The sequence below is a fragment of the Eschrichtius robustus genome, chromosome 1 (assembly GCF_028021215.1).
Source record: "Eschrichtius robustus isolate mEscRob2 chromosome 1, mEscRob2.pri, whole genome shotgun sequence".
NCBI classification, from domain to species: domain Eukaryota; kingdom Metazoa; phylum Chordata; class Mammalia; order Artiodactyla; family Eschrichtiidae; genus Eschrichtius; species Eschrichtius robustus.
Window position 1 is genome coordinate 33274350 of NC_090824.1, and position 16438 is coordinate 33290787.

The following is a 16438-nucleotide window of genomic DNA, read 5'->3' on the forward strand; positions in this document are numbered from 1 at the left end:
TTCCGTGGAACCTCCAGGGGCCAGCTGGTGGACACTAGTCTCACCTAACCTGCAGTGGGTGCAGGTCACCTGCTGCCGCCTCCTCTCCCGTGCCTCAGTTTCCCCCGTGTCTGTGGGAGGTAATTAACCTGTGCCCCATAGATAATTCTAAATGCAGTGCAGGGACAGGTTTTAAAAAGCGACAGGGCGGTGTCATTTAACTCCTTTTTCTGTGTTGGGGGGTTGTGACAGAAGACAGTGTTCAGGTATCGGGTACTATGAGGCATGTGTGTTTGGTGCTTGGGGAGCCTGAGGAGAAGGAAGACAGGGATAAAAAGGCCTGGATTTCACCAGGTAGTGGAGCCACTGGGGGTGCAAATGGGTGGAGGGGCGGTCCTGATGGGGACCTGGGACAGAGGCCCTAGTCTCTCCCTACACTCATACTTGTGCGAGAAAGTAGACACGTAGATTCAATCTGTCTGTCTCTCTCTGAGCTCAGGCTCTTTCTGGGCCTGGGAGGAAAGCTGCTGTCAAAAAGTAAAAGGCCTGGCCCAGTGCTTGGTACTCAGTGGGTAGAGGGCCATCCCAAGGTGAGGCAGGGGAGGGGTGCGCTGGGTCTGGCCTGCCAGGGAATGTATAGAGAGGAAGGTAGGAAACCACAGCTCAGAGACGTGCTGCTGGGAGATATTCCTGTTGCTGCCTGCCTCCCCACCCCCAAAAGGTAAAAGAAAACCCAAATAAAAGTCTGACCCGGCAGATATTAATACTCCAGAGCCAGGGCTGGTGTGCAAGCAGCCGCCCCCCGCTTCCCCCTTCTGTTTCTATAAGCGGCTGAAATAAATTTAGCGAAACAACCCCACCCGTCTGAGGGCCTAAGATTTCAGAGCAGTGGGACTCTTTACCCTGAAAGCCCCTGTTTTTCAGAGCTGAGAGCTTTTTGTTTAAATTCCCTTTGAGAATGGAATGCTCTTGATCTAAAATAATTATTGTACAGCAGTCATCTATGCCTCATAGATAAATGCTTTGACACAGTATGGCTTGCTAGAAAGCCGATCTACAGATGCTGTACAGCTTAAAATAGTCAACTCGATGGGGCCACTGCCTAGTTGGACCCGTTGGGATATTTATTGTAACATTATTCTTTGCGATGTCTGTGTGTGTTCAGCCAGTCCCCTCTGTTGTCTGTCACAGGACAGTGGTTATTGCTGGCTAAGTTGCCAAAGTAGAGAATTACTTATTTAGGGCCTACTGTGTGCTAGGCACTGTGCCGGTCGAGTTGAGAGCAGGAAGAGCCTGCTCCTAGAGCAGACATGCTGGGGGGAAGAGAGATGTCGAAAAGTAAGATGACTACAAAAAACCGGCAACTAATATCGTACTTAATAGTGAAAGATCGAATGCTTTCCCTTAAGATCGGGGTCAAGGTGAGCGTGTCCAGTCTCACCACACCTATTCAACATCATAGGGGAAGTCCTAGACAAGGCAATAGGGCAAGAAAAGAAATATAATGCATATGACTGGAAAGGAAGAAGTCAAACTATTCCTATTCACAGACAACATGATTTTCTATATTAAAAAAATAAAAAACCAAAACTCAAGGAATCTACCAAAAAACCTTCTTAAAACTAAAGTGCCTTTTTTGTAAGATCACAGGATGCAAGGTCAATACACAAAAATCAACTGTATTTCTATAAACAAGTAATGAGAAATTGAAAACTGAAATAAAAAATTACAATACAGTTGGCCCTTGAACAACACTGGTTTGAACGGCACAGGTCCACTTATTTTTTTCAGTAGTAAATACTACAGTACTACGTGATCCGAGGTTGGTTGACTCTGCAGATGCAGAACCATGGATATGAGGAACTGCTCATATTCCAGAGAGCCAACTATAAGTTATACGTGGATTTTTGACTGTGAGGAAGGTTGGTGCCCCTAACCCCTGCATTGTTCAAGGCCCAACTCTAGTTCCAAAAAAAAAAGGGAAATATTAGGTATAAATCTAACAAAATGTATATAAGATCTGTGTGCCAAACACTACAAAGCACTGATTAAAGAAATCAGAGAAGACCTAAATAAATAAGACATATCATGTTCACGGATTAAAAGACACAATAGTAAAGAAGTAAATACGTACTTCTTCCTGAATTGATCTATGGACTTAATGCAATTCCAATAAAAATCCCAGTAGGATTTTTTTGTGGTTATAGACAAGCTGAATCTGAAATTTATATGAAAAGGCAAAAGAACTAGAATAGCTAAAACAATTTTGAAAATTAAGCATAAAGTTGGAGGAATTATACCACCTGATTTTAAGACTTACTGTAAAATTATGATAATCAAGACAGTGTGGTATTGGCGAAGGAATGGACACACAGATCAACAGAAGAGAAGAAAGAGACTCATACAAATGTGGCCAACTGAATTTTGGATAGGTACAAAAGCAATTCAGTAGAAAAATGGTACTCTTTTCAATAAACAGTGTTGGGATTAGACTTGCATAGGCAAAAAAAATTTAACTTCAACCTAAACCATGTTATATAAAAACTAACTCCAAATGGATCTAACATAAAACTATAGAAAATCTTAATGACCTAAGGTTAGGCAAGGAGTCCTTAGATGTGTCACCAAAAGCATGATGCATAATAGATAAAACTGATAAGTTAGACCTCATCAAAATTTAAAAACTTTTGCTCTGTGAAAGATACTTTGTTCCGAGAACGAGAAGATAAGGTACAGACTGGAGAAAATATTTGCAAACCACTTATTCAACAAGAGCCTGTATCCAGAATATATAAAGAACTCTCAAAACTCAACAGTAAGAAAACAAGCAACCCAATTAAAAAGTGGGCAAAAGACTTGAACAGACATTTAACCAAAGAGGACATACAGGTGGCAAATAAGCACATGAAAAGTTGTTCAATATCATTACCTGTTAGACAAATGCAAATGAAAACCACAGTGAGATACCACTACACACCTGTTAGAGTGGATAAAAGAAAAAATATTGACAATTATAAGTGCTGCTAAGGATTCAGAGCAACTGGAGACTCTCATATATAGTTGTGGGAGATGCAAAATGGTATATCCACTCTCAAATAAGGTTTGGCAGTTAAAAAAAAAAAAAAACCTTAACATACACTTAGCATATGACCGAGCAATCCCACTCCTACTCATTTAATAAGAACTTACGTTCACACAAAAATCTATACACAAGTGTTTACTGCAGCTCTATTCACAATGGCCAAAAACAGGAACTAATCCAGTGACCTTTAACAGGTGAATAAACAAATGGTAGTATACCCATACAGTGAAATACTATTCCTCAATTAAAAGGAATGAACTATTGATACATGCAACAGCATGGAAAAATCTCAAAGGCATCATGCTCTGTGAATTCATATAGACTGTATGATTCCAGTTATATGGCATTCTGGAAAAGACAAAATGACAGTATAGGGAACAGATCATTGGTTTGCCAGCGTAAGGGATGGGGAGGGTCTGACCACAAAGGGAGAGCGTGAGGGAGTTTTTTTTTTTTTTTGCGGGGGGTGGTGATGGAAGTGTTCTGTTTCCTGATTGAAGTGGTGGTTACGTAAATCTATTCACACGTTTAAATTCATAGAACTGTACACCAAATAAAGGTCAATTTTACTGTATGTTAAATAGTTAAAAAAAAAAACAACTCACAAATTGAAATAACTACTTTGAAGGAAATGAATATTCCATGAAGACAGAAGAGAGAAGACAGATACCTTGCCTTGATGGGGGGAGGGGCGCCAAGAATGGTTGAGGAAGTGATGCTTGAGCTGGGTACTAAAGAATGACTTAGAATTTACTTGGGGCAAAGGAAGTTCAATCAGATAGAAGAAATGGCATGTGTCAAGGCCCTGGGGCAGGAGGAAGGATGGTTCATTTTCATCTGAAACTGACTAGAGCACAGGGAGTACCTTGGAGGGGTGGGAGAGATGGTGGTGGGGAGGGGAAGGGGTATGAAAGTCAAGACTGGAGCAGTAAAAGAGTCTGATTACGCTAGACTAAGGGTTTGGTTTTTATTCTAAACGGGATGGGTAGCAAAGGGTTTTAGGCAATTGTAATACAAGATCAGATCCAGGTTTTGAAAAAACATTACTTGGGCTGCCAAAAAGAGGGGGTTTTGGGGGCACACAGGAATCTTGAAAAGAACATCTCAAATAGGGTTTCTCAGTCTTGGTACTACTGACATTTTGGGCCAGATAATTTTTTGTAGTGGTGAGGGGGTGTGGGGGCTTGGCCTCTGCATTGCAGGACGTTTAGCAGCTTCCCCGGTCTCTACCTTCTAGATGCCAATAGCAGTGACCTTTTCTCCTCCAGTTGTGACAGCCAAAAATGTCTCTAGATGTTGCCAAATGTTCACTGGGGTGCAAATCACCCCCAGTGGAGGACCACTGCTCTAAAACAACCAAATCCAGTGCTTCTGGCTTCATAGTAGAGTCATCTAGGGAGCTTAGAAAATACAAATGCTGGGCCTCACCTCAGACCAACTGAAGCAGCATGTTTGGAGGTGGGGTGGGGCCTGGCACCTAGCATCTGCATCATTTTGAAAGCTCCCCAGATAATTCTGCTCAGAGTGATGTCTGAGCACCACCAGCCTAGTCCACCCTTTCCATCTGTATCTCAGAACACGGAAGCCCAGACTAGAGAAATGACCCACTGAACTGGAGGCAGAATAGCTCCAGGATCCTATTCCTAACTCCTAGACCAGTGCTCATTCCAGTGCCTCTTAACAGCTGCACAGAACATGCCCTGGGCGAACTGTGGAAGCCCAGCCTCCTTGAGTTACCAGCTCTGGCCCTCTGAACATCCCAGTGTTAAGGCTGCCATCCCCCCTTCCTGCAGAGCCCAAGCCCTCCCTTCCTGCCACCCCTGGAACTTCTGCCAGTTCCTTCTTCTACTCCTGCTGCTAGATTCACGGTGACCAATGTGTCCGAATGGGCTCAACAGCAAGGGTTCAGTGCAAATCGAAAAAATTTACTGACCACCTACGCAGTTCTACTCATGAGTTCCAGGTAATATAGAAGCCCCGGCCCTGAGGAGTTCAAAGTCCAGTGGGGGGTAAACAGGTGATTTCCATAAAATGCTGCAGGCTGCAAGGCACCACTGGGAGAGAGGCATTTTGCCTGCTGGGGAGCTGCCTGAAGCCCCAGCAAAAGGAAGCCCCAGGGAGGGGTGTGCAGCAACCACCAGCAACTGCTAGCAGCTTGGAGTGGCTGGGGGCAAATGGCTCTCTGAGGTAAGCACTGTCTGGAAAGGGCTTCACCTTCCTGACCATCCCAGAGGTGAAGTGACTTGCTCGAGGTTGTGCAACTGGTAACCAGCCGGCAGAGTTGGGCTTCCCATCAAAGTCTAGGTGGCTCAAAGCTCACGCGCTATCCTGTGTCTCTAGGCAGGCCCAGGCAAGGAAGGCAGGGTGGGGTGGGGTGCAGCTGTGGGCTAGCCTGGGAACTTAATGGAATAGTGGAACATCCCTGTCAGGAAAGTGTTAAAACAATTGACCTAAGGAGGGTTTAGGTATCTCACTGCCAGGCAATGAGAGCCCCCAGGGCCGTGCTAGCCCTGGGGCTGGACTCTCAGTCCTAGCAGGAGGTGGTGGGCTCCCTGAGCTGTACCCCAGAAGTTCCTGACACTGTGCAGAGCTGCATTTACAGTAGACGTCAACTGCCCTCTCTTGAAGCCTGTGGCTGGTTTGGAGGATACTGGCAGCTGAGCCATGCCCACTAAGCACTATGAGGGGCTTGAGGATATTGAGAGAAAGAAGAGTCTGGCTTTTACTGGGTATCAACAGGCCCCAGTGATCTAGTTTTCAGAAATATTTGTGACAACAATCAGGTGTTTTTCAGTTGGGCAGCAGATCCCCATCACCTCATCCTGACTCACCTTGCTCTTCCCCAGGCTCCGGGCCAGTGCCCTCTCCCCCTTTCCAGGCCTCGGGGCCTGCCTTGTCCAGAGCTGGGTCTGGGGGTCACAGAGTGATCGGATCAAAGCTGTCAGTTGACCATTTCATGGACCTCTATACTGAAGAATCCTTTTGCAAAGTGAATACACCCAGAATTTGTTTCATAGTTTAATAAGGCCCCAAGAATGGTTTAGTTTACATACAATGGCTGGGCATATACAAGGGCTCAGCTAGACACGAGACTAGGCACTTTACTGGCCAATTTTAGGCAGAATTATTATCCCTATTTTAGAGGCTTTGGTCAGTGTCTTGAAAAGTCACACAGCTAGAAAATGGCAGAGCCAAGATTTGGATCCAAAACGGCCCAACTTCAAAGTCCTGGACCACTGATTCTCAAACCTTGGTGACTGAGTCACGAGCAGGAAATTTACAAGGAATGCAGATTCCTGGCCCCACCCCAGAGCATCTGATTCACTGGGCCTGGGTCCAGGCTGAGGAATCTGCATTCCGAAAGCACTACACCTGAATCTGAACCAGGTAACTCTCCAGCAGCACTTGGCCCTTCCTCCCTCTTTCTAATCCAGGAACCCTGCCGCTGTCCCAGGGTCTTGTGTAGCAGAGGGTGGGGGGAAGGGTGGGGTCCGATCCGAAGAATTTGGGTTCTTTTGCAAATGACCTGAAGGCGGGGAGGAAGCGCAACATCGCAGGGCTCCACAATGGCAGGGCCAGGAGGGGGCTCTGGGATAGGAGTGCCTGGAGGGCGTTGGTGACAAGGCCTGGCCCTCCAGGGGCCAGTGGCCCAGCGCCCCACACCCTCACCTGCCGCGAGGTGCGCCCAAACTGGCCGGTGAATACATCCATCGCGCTTCCCTAATTCTGAGGGCTTTCACTTTCCCCCTTCACAAAACCTAACAACCCCAAGCCAGAAATACCTGGTTAGACCCTCCTCGCAAGGGGACCGTCTCCGCGCGAGCGGGGAGAGCCCGGAAGTCGGGCCTGGGACGGCGAACCTGGCTGGCTTATCGCCTCCCGCTCGGAAGAGACCGTGCAGGTGAAGGGGAGGCCTTTCCGGGCCCGGCGCGGGCGAGGAACCCTAGGGCTGAGCGCAGGAGGCGGGGGAGGGCCGCGCACGCCTCCCGTCGGGCTTCCGGCCCGGGTCGTGGCTCGTAGCCTTTCCCGCCACTACCGGGCACCTGCCGAGCACGTCCGGGCGGGGGCAGGCCGGCTCTGGCCCTCCTCGGCCCGGCGGGACGCTGCTCCCCGGTCCGCCGCGGCGCGGAGGCCGGGTCAGCGAAGGGTTAAGGAGGCCGGCTCCCTCACCCTTGGAAAGTCCCTGAAATGACGTTGCAACCCGACAATTAAAAAAAGAGTTTAATTATAGAGACAGGCTCCGGGAGCTGGAACAAACCCGGTCGGTCGGTGGGGCCGGTAAACAACTCCGGAGCGAGCGGGCCAGGCTGGACGCCGCCCGCGGAGCCCGCGCCCCTGGGAGCGGGGGAGGGGAGCGCCCTCCGGGAGTTGGGAAACGGAGGAAATTCGAGGAATCGGCGTTCTCTTTCCGGGGGTGGGGGTGGGGGTGGGGGGAAGACTCTTTAGCCAGACTGGGGCGCCCAGGCCGCGTCAAGGTGCTCCTGGCCGGCCCCGCAACCGCGGGGGGAAAGCTGCGCCGCCCGGAGAGGGGGACCTCGGGTGCGGGTCGGGACGCGCCCTGGGCCCAGCCCGCTCCGGACCCCTTCCCCCTTGCTTTCCACCCCTGCTTCTCCGCCCCTCCCTCGTCCCCCCAGCAGAGCTTCGCGAACCCTCCAGAGTTAAAGACCAACGGGCCTTTTTTTTTTGCTGGGGGAGTGGGGGAATCAAAAAACCGAAATAGCTTCACATCGGGACGCAGACAAACCTTGTGGTTTTAACGCGCACCCTACTCTGTCCTGAAATCTGGAACTCATTACCTCATCACTAAGAAACTGCACAAAACCGCTCCCCCAACCCCTCCTTCTCGGGGCGGCGAAGGGAGTGAGCAAACAGCCCTTTAAGAAAGGAACCTACATTTGAATGATTTAAATTAAGGTGGATGGAAGTTATTTCTCCTTCTGGCGCTTGCCAGATTTCAAGAAAAGCTGAAAAATGGGAGCAGGGAGAGGGAAGCAACAGGCAGCTGGACAGCAAAAGAAGAAAAGCAAGGGGCAGCAGCCGGGTTAAAAATGGGGGCCATCAATTTAAGCCAGAGGGGACAAATAAAAGCAGACCGGACTGGGGATCACATAGGTTTGTGGCTGCAGCCAAAGCTGTGTGTTTCGCGAAGGTGAAAAACAACAAGTTCCTAAAACGGTTGTGATTTGGAAGGTTTCCGGGTTTGCCCGGCCAAATTTATTGACAAATAAGAAATGCAGTAAAAATGTGTGTGGGTGGGGGGGTGGTGAGAGTGTGACTCCAGCGCTCTGCTCGGCCCGCCCCGACCTCTTCAAAGAAACGTGCTCATAATGGGGTGACCTAATTACATCGCAATGGAACCCGCTCTTAGCCACTCAGCGCACAGGGTTTCATAACAGACCCGGCGGCCTCGAGTGCTGGGAAGAAACGTGCGAGGGCCGAGGAGGCGGCCGGGCACGCGGGGAAACAGGAAAGAAACGCAGCGCCGCGGTTTCCACCTCGGTCTTGACTCCGGCACTCCGGCGGAGACCGAGGGGGCGGTGGGGGACACGTTAACAGTTTTTTATTTGGGTGGGTGGAGGGGCATCCGAACCTAACAGTAAATAAATATATTCTTTCCAGTTTTCAGAAGAGTGATAATTCAGGGCCTTTCGGTTTCGAGGATCCCACACCCCCCTCCCCCCATCCCGCCAAAACAGCGCAGTGTGACAAGCCATATGTTCCGTTCCCGTGCGGGCGGGGGAGAAGCAACAGTAAGTTGAAAGTGTTGCCTGCCCCCATCTCTTTACCTACATTCTTAGCAAAGTAACTTTTTTTCATTGTTCTGGCATCTAGGGGGTGTGCGTGTGCATGTGTGTGTGTGTTGGTGGGGGAAGTTTCGGCGCGGCCCATGGTTCGGAGCGCGCGGGGAAAATCGTGCGTTGCTGGGTGTTTTTTTTTGGGGGGGGTGGGGATTAGGGGCGTTCATGAGGATTTAGGTTTTCTTTACAAAAATATTTAAAGATTGATGCGTGAAATAAATACCACAAGGAGGCCTGTTAAAACAACCCGGCAACTATACTCCAGTAAAAATTAAACAAACACCCAAACAATCCGCCCGGACGGTGGTCTTTTTCGCGACGCTCTCCCACCCCTGCTTCTGCCCACACTCGGAGAGTGTCCGCTGCAAAACGAGCGCGAGTGGAGACGCGTGCGGCGCGCTAAACCGCTTGGTGCTCGCCCGCGCCAGGCCGGGTCCTCCTTCGGGGGTGGGGGGGGAAGTCTCCCTAATCCTCCTCCCCCAACCCCCACCTTCGCCCCTGAAAAAAACAAAACCCTAGGCTTGAACGCTTTGTGCGCCCCTTATTTACAATCTCCTCTCCCCTTGGGGTTTGCCGAGGGGAGCCGAGTGCGGAAAAGAACTCGGGAAAAGAGTTAAGTTGTGCGGCAACTTGGAGAAGTTTCAAGGGAGATCAGCTCAAGATGGGAACTGCAGCCCCGGCGCTAAGGACTGGTTTCTGCTCCCGCTTGTAAAAAGAGAAAGTCGAGCCCGCCTTTCTGCCCGACAAAAAAACAACAACACAACAACCAGAACCCCGAAGAGGGTGGAATGAGTGATGTCACAGAGCCGCGCTCGCAGGCTGACAAAAGGGGGGGCGCCCCTCCCCCACTGCGGGGCGCGCGGCCCCAGAGAAGGGCGCCTGCAGCGCGGGGTAGCCAAGCGAGCGGACTCGAAACTTTTCCTCTTTAAGAAAAAAAAAGTTGTGCGCGGCTCGCAGTGGTTTTTTTTTTTTTTTAATTCGCCTTCTTTCCTCGTCTCCCCTCCCCCTTCTTCCTTTCGAAAGTTTCTTTCTTTTTTTTTTTTTTCTCCCAGAGTTTGACCGCAGGGCTGATTCAACTTCAGTGTCAATCAACTTTTTTTCCTCCTCTTCCTCATTTAAATAAGTTTAAAGCTCCTCCTCCCCCTCCGGCCCACCAAATCTGAAACTTATATAAATTGGGCTTCGCGCGCCGCAGCCCGGGAGAGTCAGAAAGGCGAGGGGCGCCGGGAGCAGGCGTGTGGGACTCCAGACCGGAGAGCCGGAGGCTGCGCCTTCCCCGCACCGGGACCTTCACGGCACACCAGATCCTCGTCCCTGCCCCGTGCGAGCGCCCAGGATGACCACCACCCTCGTGTCTGCCACCATCTTCGACTTGAGCGAAGTTTTATGCAAGGTAAAGTGGGGCGGAGCGTTTGCTTTTCAAAGTCTTTTTCTTTTTTCTTTTGTCTTCTAAAAGAACCCCCGAAAGTTTAGGTCTGGGAACGCTGGGGGGAGAGGAGGAGAGGCGAGATGGTTGTTTTTTCCGCCCCAGTTTCCCCCCTCAGTTTGAAGGAATTTGACTCTCTGCTCCCCACCCTTTGAGTTTCAACAGTTCCTGGCGGGGATTACATGGGAATCCGGAGACCAGAGTTTTGGGGGGCGAAGCTTGCGTGGGGCTGCCTGGGGGACGTGGGGCATTGACTAGCATTGGGGCAAGTTTTCGGTGATTCTTTCGTCCATAATGTGCTGCTCTTGAGCCGGGTTTCGCGAGTCTGCTCGGTTTCCCTGTGCGCGCTCTGGGTGTCGCCGCTGCCGGGAGGGGTTCGAGTCTCTCCAGCCCCATTGCCGGACTGTGGGTCGGGAGGTGGGGGTCCCTCGGGGAAGTGAGTCTCGGGATGACGTTTTGCTGGGAGATTTCCCCTTCTGTTCTGGAGAGGCCGGGAATCTGCGAGAAAAGGCCAAGAGTTGTGGTTCAAAGGATGTTGCCAAACGAGTTTGCAATGGGACTTCAGTTCGTCCCAGCTCAGCCAGGCTTCCTCTGTTATAGCCGATCGTGCTGCAAACTTTGGGGTGAGAGTGGGACTCGGGTTCACCCGCTTACCTGTTTTCTGAGGGACCGCGACTCCTCGATATGGAGGGGATGGGGGGACACGACTACAAAATGCCGGTCTGAGCTCAAGGGTCTCGGCGAGGAAGGATTTAATGAGGCCCTCAAGCCGTGTAGCTTGCCAGCCGGTGTGGAAAAAAGCAAGTTTTAAATCCGGAATATTCCAGGAGTGCCGTTTAAGCGTACATAACAGAAGCCTGTGGATGTTCAAGTTTTTTCGCCCCCTCTCCCCAATTTGAAAGAGAGAAGCTGCTAGGCTACTTTTAATTGCTAAAGTGTTTTGCCTGCTTTTAAACACGTCGGGTCATGTTGCTCTCTTTTCCCAGCTTGCTTCTCCAGTCCGTGCAGCTGCCAGGGCCCCAGGGCTGCAGGGTTGGGGTGCAGGGATACCCTGGAGCTGAAGAGCAACATCAAAAAAGTTTGAATTTCAGCTTCCTTCCCTACCTGCGCATTCCCAAACTTCTGTTGCCCTGGCGGCTGCCTGAACTCTCCCGGCACTTCTTCCTTCTCTTCCTGGCTCTCCCGCTCTTTGATCTATTTCTCTTTCTCTGGCTCCCTCCCCCCGCAGAACTTTTTAAATGAACCTCATTGTTGGGAGCAGGCTCTCAACTTGGTTCCTGTAATCCGCTCTGTGGGGTGGTTGCTGTTACAGATTCCCGATCCCCCGCAGCTGATCCTAAGGGACCAACTTTAGAAATCGCACAATGACACCCACATGGGCTGGGAGCCAACTCCCAGGTCCCCTGCTCACACCCTTTCCAAATCTTGGGTACAGTTTGGGCAGGTGAATAGGGTCCCATTGGAACAGAGACCTGCCTTTGGTGCCTCTGCCCCCCTCCCCCAAATCCATTATTGACTGGGAGGAGGCTGGGGGGATTTGGTGCCTTCCTTTTCCTTCCCACCTGCAGCTTTGCGTTAAAGATTAAACACTGGCGCTCTTATCCAAGCGTGCTCTTGCAGCCAGGAGACTAACTGCAAAGGCATCTTCCCAGTGGAGGAGGTGGGGTGGGCAGTGACTGGTGGGAGAGATCTTTGTAGAAGGCACCTCTTCTGGGAGCACAGGGCAATGAGTTTTGTATTCGGGAATCACATCCCTCTCCCTGCCAACCCACCCCCCTGCCAATCCGGGATTTCTCTTCCTGCCCCTCCCTCTCCCCTCCCATCAGCAAGGTAAAGCAAAGGCAGTCTGGAAATCTGTTGCCAAAGGAATGGAATGCTTCTGAAGGAGGAAGTTGAGAGTCTTAAGCCAGGTTTGGGGGGAGGGCGGCGGTTAATTAGGCAGGGACTGATTAAAAGGAGACCTAGCTCATAGTCTCCTGAGGGTGGGAAACGAGAGTTTGTGAGTTGTGTGAGATATTTTCAACGCAGGCATCTATTTAGGAGGTGAAGAAGTTGGATTTCATGGATGAAAGTGGTAGCTTTGGGGGCAGGATATGAGGGTGCATTCCAGGGATCGGCGTGGAGTAGGTGCATGTGTAAAACAATTTTTTCACACAGGCCAGGAATTTTGTGACTTCTTACGCCTGGGGCCAGAGTAAACCCTCTTGGCTGGTTGAATGGGAGAAAGAGGGCGAGGGGTTTGCCAGGGCAGAGGTGGGGATGGCGGGTTCCTTTGAGACGGAGCATTTCTGATCGTGGAGGGGGCTGCCCTTAGTGGGTACCCTTCTGGGCCTGGCGGATGGCCTTTGTCACTAACCGCCGTCTCTCTTCTCTCTCTCTCCTCCAGGGTAACAAGATGCTCAACTACAGTACTCCCAGTGCCGGGGGCTGCCTGCTGGACAGGAAGGCGGTGGGCACCCCTGCCGGTGGGGGCTTCCCCCGGAGGCACTCGGTCACCCTGCCCAGCTCCAAGTTCCACCAGAACCAGCTCCTCAGCAGCCTCAAGGGCGAGCCAGCTCCAGCTCTGAGCTCTCGGGACAGCCGCTTCCGAGACCGCTCCTTCTCAGAAGGGGGCGAGCGGCTGCTGCCCACCCAGAAGCAGCCGGGGAGCGGCCAGGTCAACTCCAGCCGCTACAAGACGGAGCTGTGCCGTCCCTTCGAGGAGAACGGAGCCTGTAAGTACGGCGACAAGTGCCAGTTCGCGCACGGCATCCACGAGCTCCGAAGCCTGACCCGCCACCCCAAGTACAAGACGGAGCTGTGCCGTACCTTCCACACCATCGGCTTCTGCCCGTATGGGCCCCGCTGCCACTTCATCCACAACGCTGAGGAGCGCCGTGCCCTGGCCGGGGCCCGGGACCTCTCTGCTGACCGTCCCCGCCTCCAGCATAGCTTTAGCTTTGCTGGGTTTCCCAGTGCCGCTGCCACCGCCGCTGCCACGGGGCTGCTGGACAGCCCCACGTCCATCACCCCACCCCCCATCCTGAGCGCCGATGACCTCCTGGGCTCGCCCACCCTGCCCGATGGCACCAATAACCCCTTCGCCTTCTCCAGTCAGGAGCTGGCGAGCCTCTTTGCCCCTAGCATGGGGCTGCCGGGGGGTGGTTCCCCAACCACCTTCCTCTTTCGGCCCATGTCTGAGTCCCCTCACATGTTTGACTCTCCCCCCAGCCCTCAGGATTCTCTCTCGGACCAGGAGGGCTACCTGAGCAGCTCCAGCAGCAGCCACAGTGGCTCAGACTCCCCGACTTTGGACAACTCAAGACGCCTGCCCATTTTCAGCAGACTTTCCATCTCAGATGACTAAACCAGGGTAGGGAGGGACCCCCCCCCCCACCGCCTATCCACCCCCCCCCCGACCCTGCACCCACATCCCCTACCCTTCCCTCCCTACCCATCCGATTCCTGACAAACCCCTACATTAACAAGGTTAAGCTCAACCCCTTTCCCCCTGGACCTTGGAATGCCCCCTCCCTCCCCACTCTTTAAACGCCCCTCCTCCCCAACATAAGGACAAGTCAATTTGTCAATAGCTTCTTCTGGCTAGAACCCCCCCCCGACCTCAATTTTATAGCCCACTTACCATGCATAACAGACAAGTCCCATATTTGTCAGTAGATGCGTTTTTTTCCAGCTTAAGCCTTAAGTGCCAAATCACAAAAGAAAAAGCAGTAACAGTTTACAGAAGCAACTTAGTGCCTTGTGATCTAACTTTGTCACTGTGACTACATTACCTCTTCAGCGCCAGAGGGCACCCGTGGGCCTCCCCCGGAGCCTCTGCCCAGGGGGAGGGGGAGGGGAAGGGGGGGCGGGGGAGGGGGGGGGGACTTAGAACCAGCAGCTCCCTCCACTGGCAACACAACTGCACCTTTCCTGATTCCAGTCTCCCACACACTTCCTTCTCCCCTCTCCCCAGTAACCCCCCGCACCTGCCTTGGGAGAGTTGTTGCCAGACTTGGGTTTTTGGGGAAACCTAGCTTGACATTCAAAACCTTTTTCTTCCCGACCTGAACCTCTGTTGACTAATCTTGCCTGGGTTCGTGTAGGTCTGCAGGAAGGAAGACTGCAAAAGCGGATGAAGATTGTGACATAAGTGGGACTTTGTGATTTAATTTTTTTTCTTTTGTTTTAAGTGGGGAGGAAGGGGAAGCTAGATGGACTATGAGAGACTTGATTTTGGTGCTAAAGTTCCCCAGTTCGTATGTGACATCTTAAAAGAAAAAACAACAAAAAAATGAGAGTAAAGCTTAAAAAAAACATGTAAGGGGTGAGCAGTTAATGGTATTCATTCCACATACAATATCTGTGTAAAACGATTTCCTGTAGAAGTAGCTTTAATGGTTTTTGCTCTAGAATACCGTAGGTCTATCCTTAGAGCACTCACGCCATGCTTTTTTCCCTGGGTTTTAAACTTCATATAACTTCAGAAATTGGAGAGCAAAAATTTTGCTTGTCACTGCACATCAATATAAAAAAGCTTATTTAACTTATCAAAACGTATTTATTGCCAAACTATGCTTTTTTTTGTTAATTTTGTTCATATTTATCGGGATGACAAATCCATAGAATATATTCTTTTATGTTAAATTATGATCTTCATATTAATCTTAAAATTTTGTGACGTGTCTTTTTCCTTTTTTTCCACAGTTTTAATATATTATTCTTCAACGACATTTTTTGTAACTTTACACTTTTTTTGGTTATTTTATTTTAAAAAAATGAAAAATTAATTTAAAAAAATGCAAAAAACTGTTGGATTATTTATTTTAGAAATTTCCCCCCTTTGTGTTGGACTGCAAATTGAGTTTCTTTCTCTTTTGGCCTTTCACAACTAGGACTGAGAATGTATGTAAAAGTTCTGTGACAGTACAGAAGGAAAACAACTTTTAATGTATAGCTTCTAAAAGGGAAAAAAAAAAAAAAAGAAACCCTTTGACTTCACGTGCCCATCTCTAGACATTCCGATTGCAGATTTGAGGTTCTGGATTCCAGGTTTTGGAGTTTTCCAATGTTAATGCAAACAGAACTGGCACACACACATTAAGATGAATGTAATTATTATTCCTCTTGCTGGTCACTACCGTCGCTTTCTATTTCTCTTTCTTTGTGTGAATTTATTTAAAAGAAAAAAAAACTTTTTGTAACGACTATTTGCAGTTTAAAAATCAATAAACCCATTTTTTCAAGAAATTGATGGTGAAACTGGTTTTGCTTGGTTTGTGGTTTCTCCCTCTGCCTGTAGGCTTGTCCTTTGTAGACGATGTAGGTGCTGGGAAGAGGAGGAGGAGGGGGGCATTGGTTGATTTCTCATCCTTACAGCTAAACCAATGGCTGGTTCCTTTGGTTGAGGCTGGAAGTCTGCTGAGCTTTGAGGGGGTGGGTAGAGGTTTATTGCAAAGCAGCCTGTATTTGTATTATCTGCCCTGTTGTTGGTTGTTGACAAGGGTCCAGCCTTACCTACCCTTGCAGCCTCGAAGGTTCTTCAGAGAGCTGAGGCACGGGGGCTTACTGTCTTCTCTGCCTAGCCTGTGGTCTTAATTCCTTTGGGTAACGTTTGGGGGTGCTGAAATGGTGAAGGGGGGATGTAGCACGTGGCATTCCAGCAAACTTGGATTTGAGTGTGTTCTTTTATTTGGGTGCTTCCAGGCTTTTTTTTTTTTTGGCCACGCCACCTGGCATGTGGGGTCTTAATTCCCCGACCAGGGATCAAACCCGCTCCCCCTGCACTGGAAGCGTGGAGTCTTAACCACTGGACCGCCGGGGAAGTCCCGCCAGGCTTCTTTTTTTCCCACAGGAAATTGACCTGAAGCCCTACCCTCATAACACTTATCGGGTGGTTATGATGAACCATTGCAGGCTCAGAGAGGAGCTTCCAGGGTGGTGAGGGGCTCAGTCACAGGGGGCTGGGAGCAGAGGTGGTTTCACTTGGACCCAACATGTGCTTCTGTATTTGGAGGGCTGTTAAAAGGAAGGGGTATGAAAATGGCCAGCGTAACAGGAAGTCATCTGTTCTTGCCGCCTTAGTCTTCGTTGTACCCTTGATGCCATGCAGAATAGGTAGGCCGTCATCTTGGGAAGGGTGAGGTCTACTTGGCTAGAGGAACCCCAGCCGAT

The 16438-nt window shown here is 50.4% G+C and overlaps 1 protein-coding gene across 1 annotated transcript; it reads left to right on the plus strand.

Annotated features, from left to right (window-relative positions):
- Positions 1–10034: 10034 nt before the first annotated feature.
- ZFP36L1 (ZFP36 ring finger protein like 1) lies at positions 10035–15514 on the plus strand. The gene is made up of 2 exons (XM_068543711.1): positions 10035–10252; positions 12672–15514. The coding sequence occupies exons 1-2, from the start codon at positions 10196–10198 to the stop codon at positions 13629–13631; spliced, it is 1017 nt and encodes a 338-aa protein (XP_068399812.1). The 5' UTR covers positions 10035–10195; the 3' UTR covers positions 13632–15514.
- The last annotated feature ends 924 nt before the right edge of the window (positions 15515–16438 follow it).

Coding starts and splice junctions, on each gene's coding strand:
- ZFP36L1 (XM_068543711.1), top strand. CDS start 10,196: ATGACCACCACCCTCGTGTCTGCCACCATCTTCGACTTGAGCGAAGTT. Junction 10,253..12,671: donor TGAGCGAAGTTTTATGCAAG/GTAAAGTGGGGC, acceptor TCTCTCCTCCAG/GGTAACAAGATGCTCAACTA.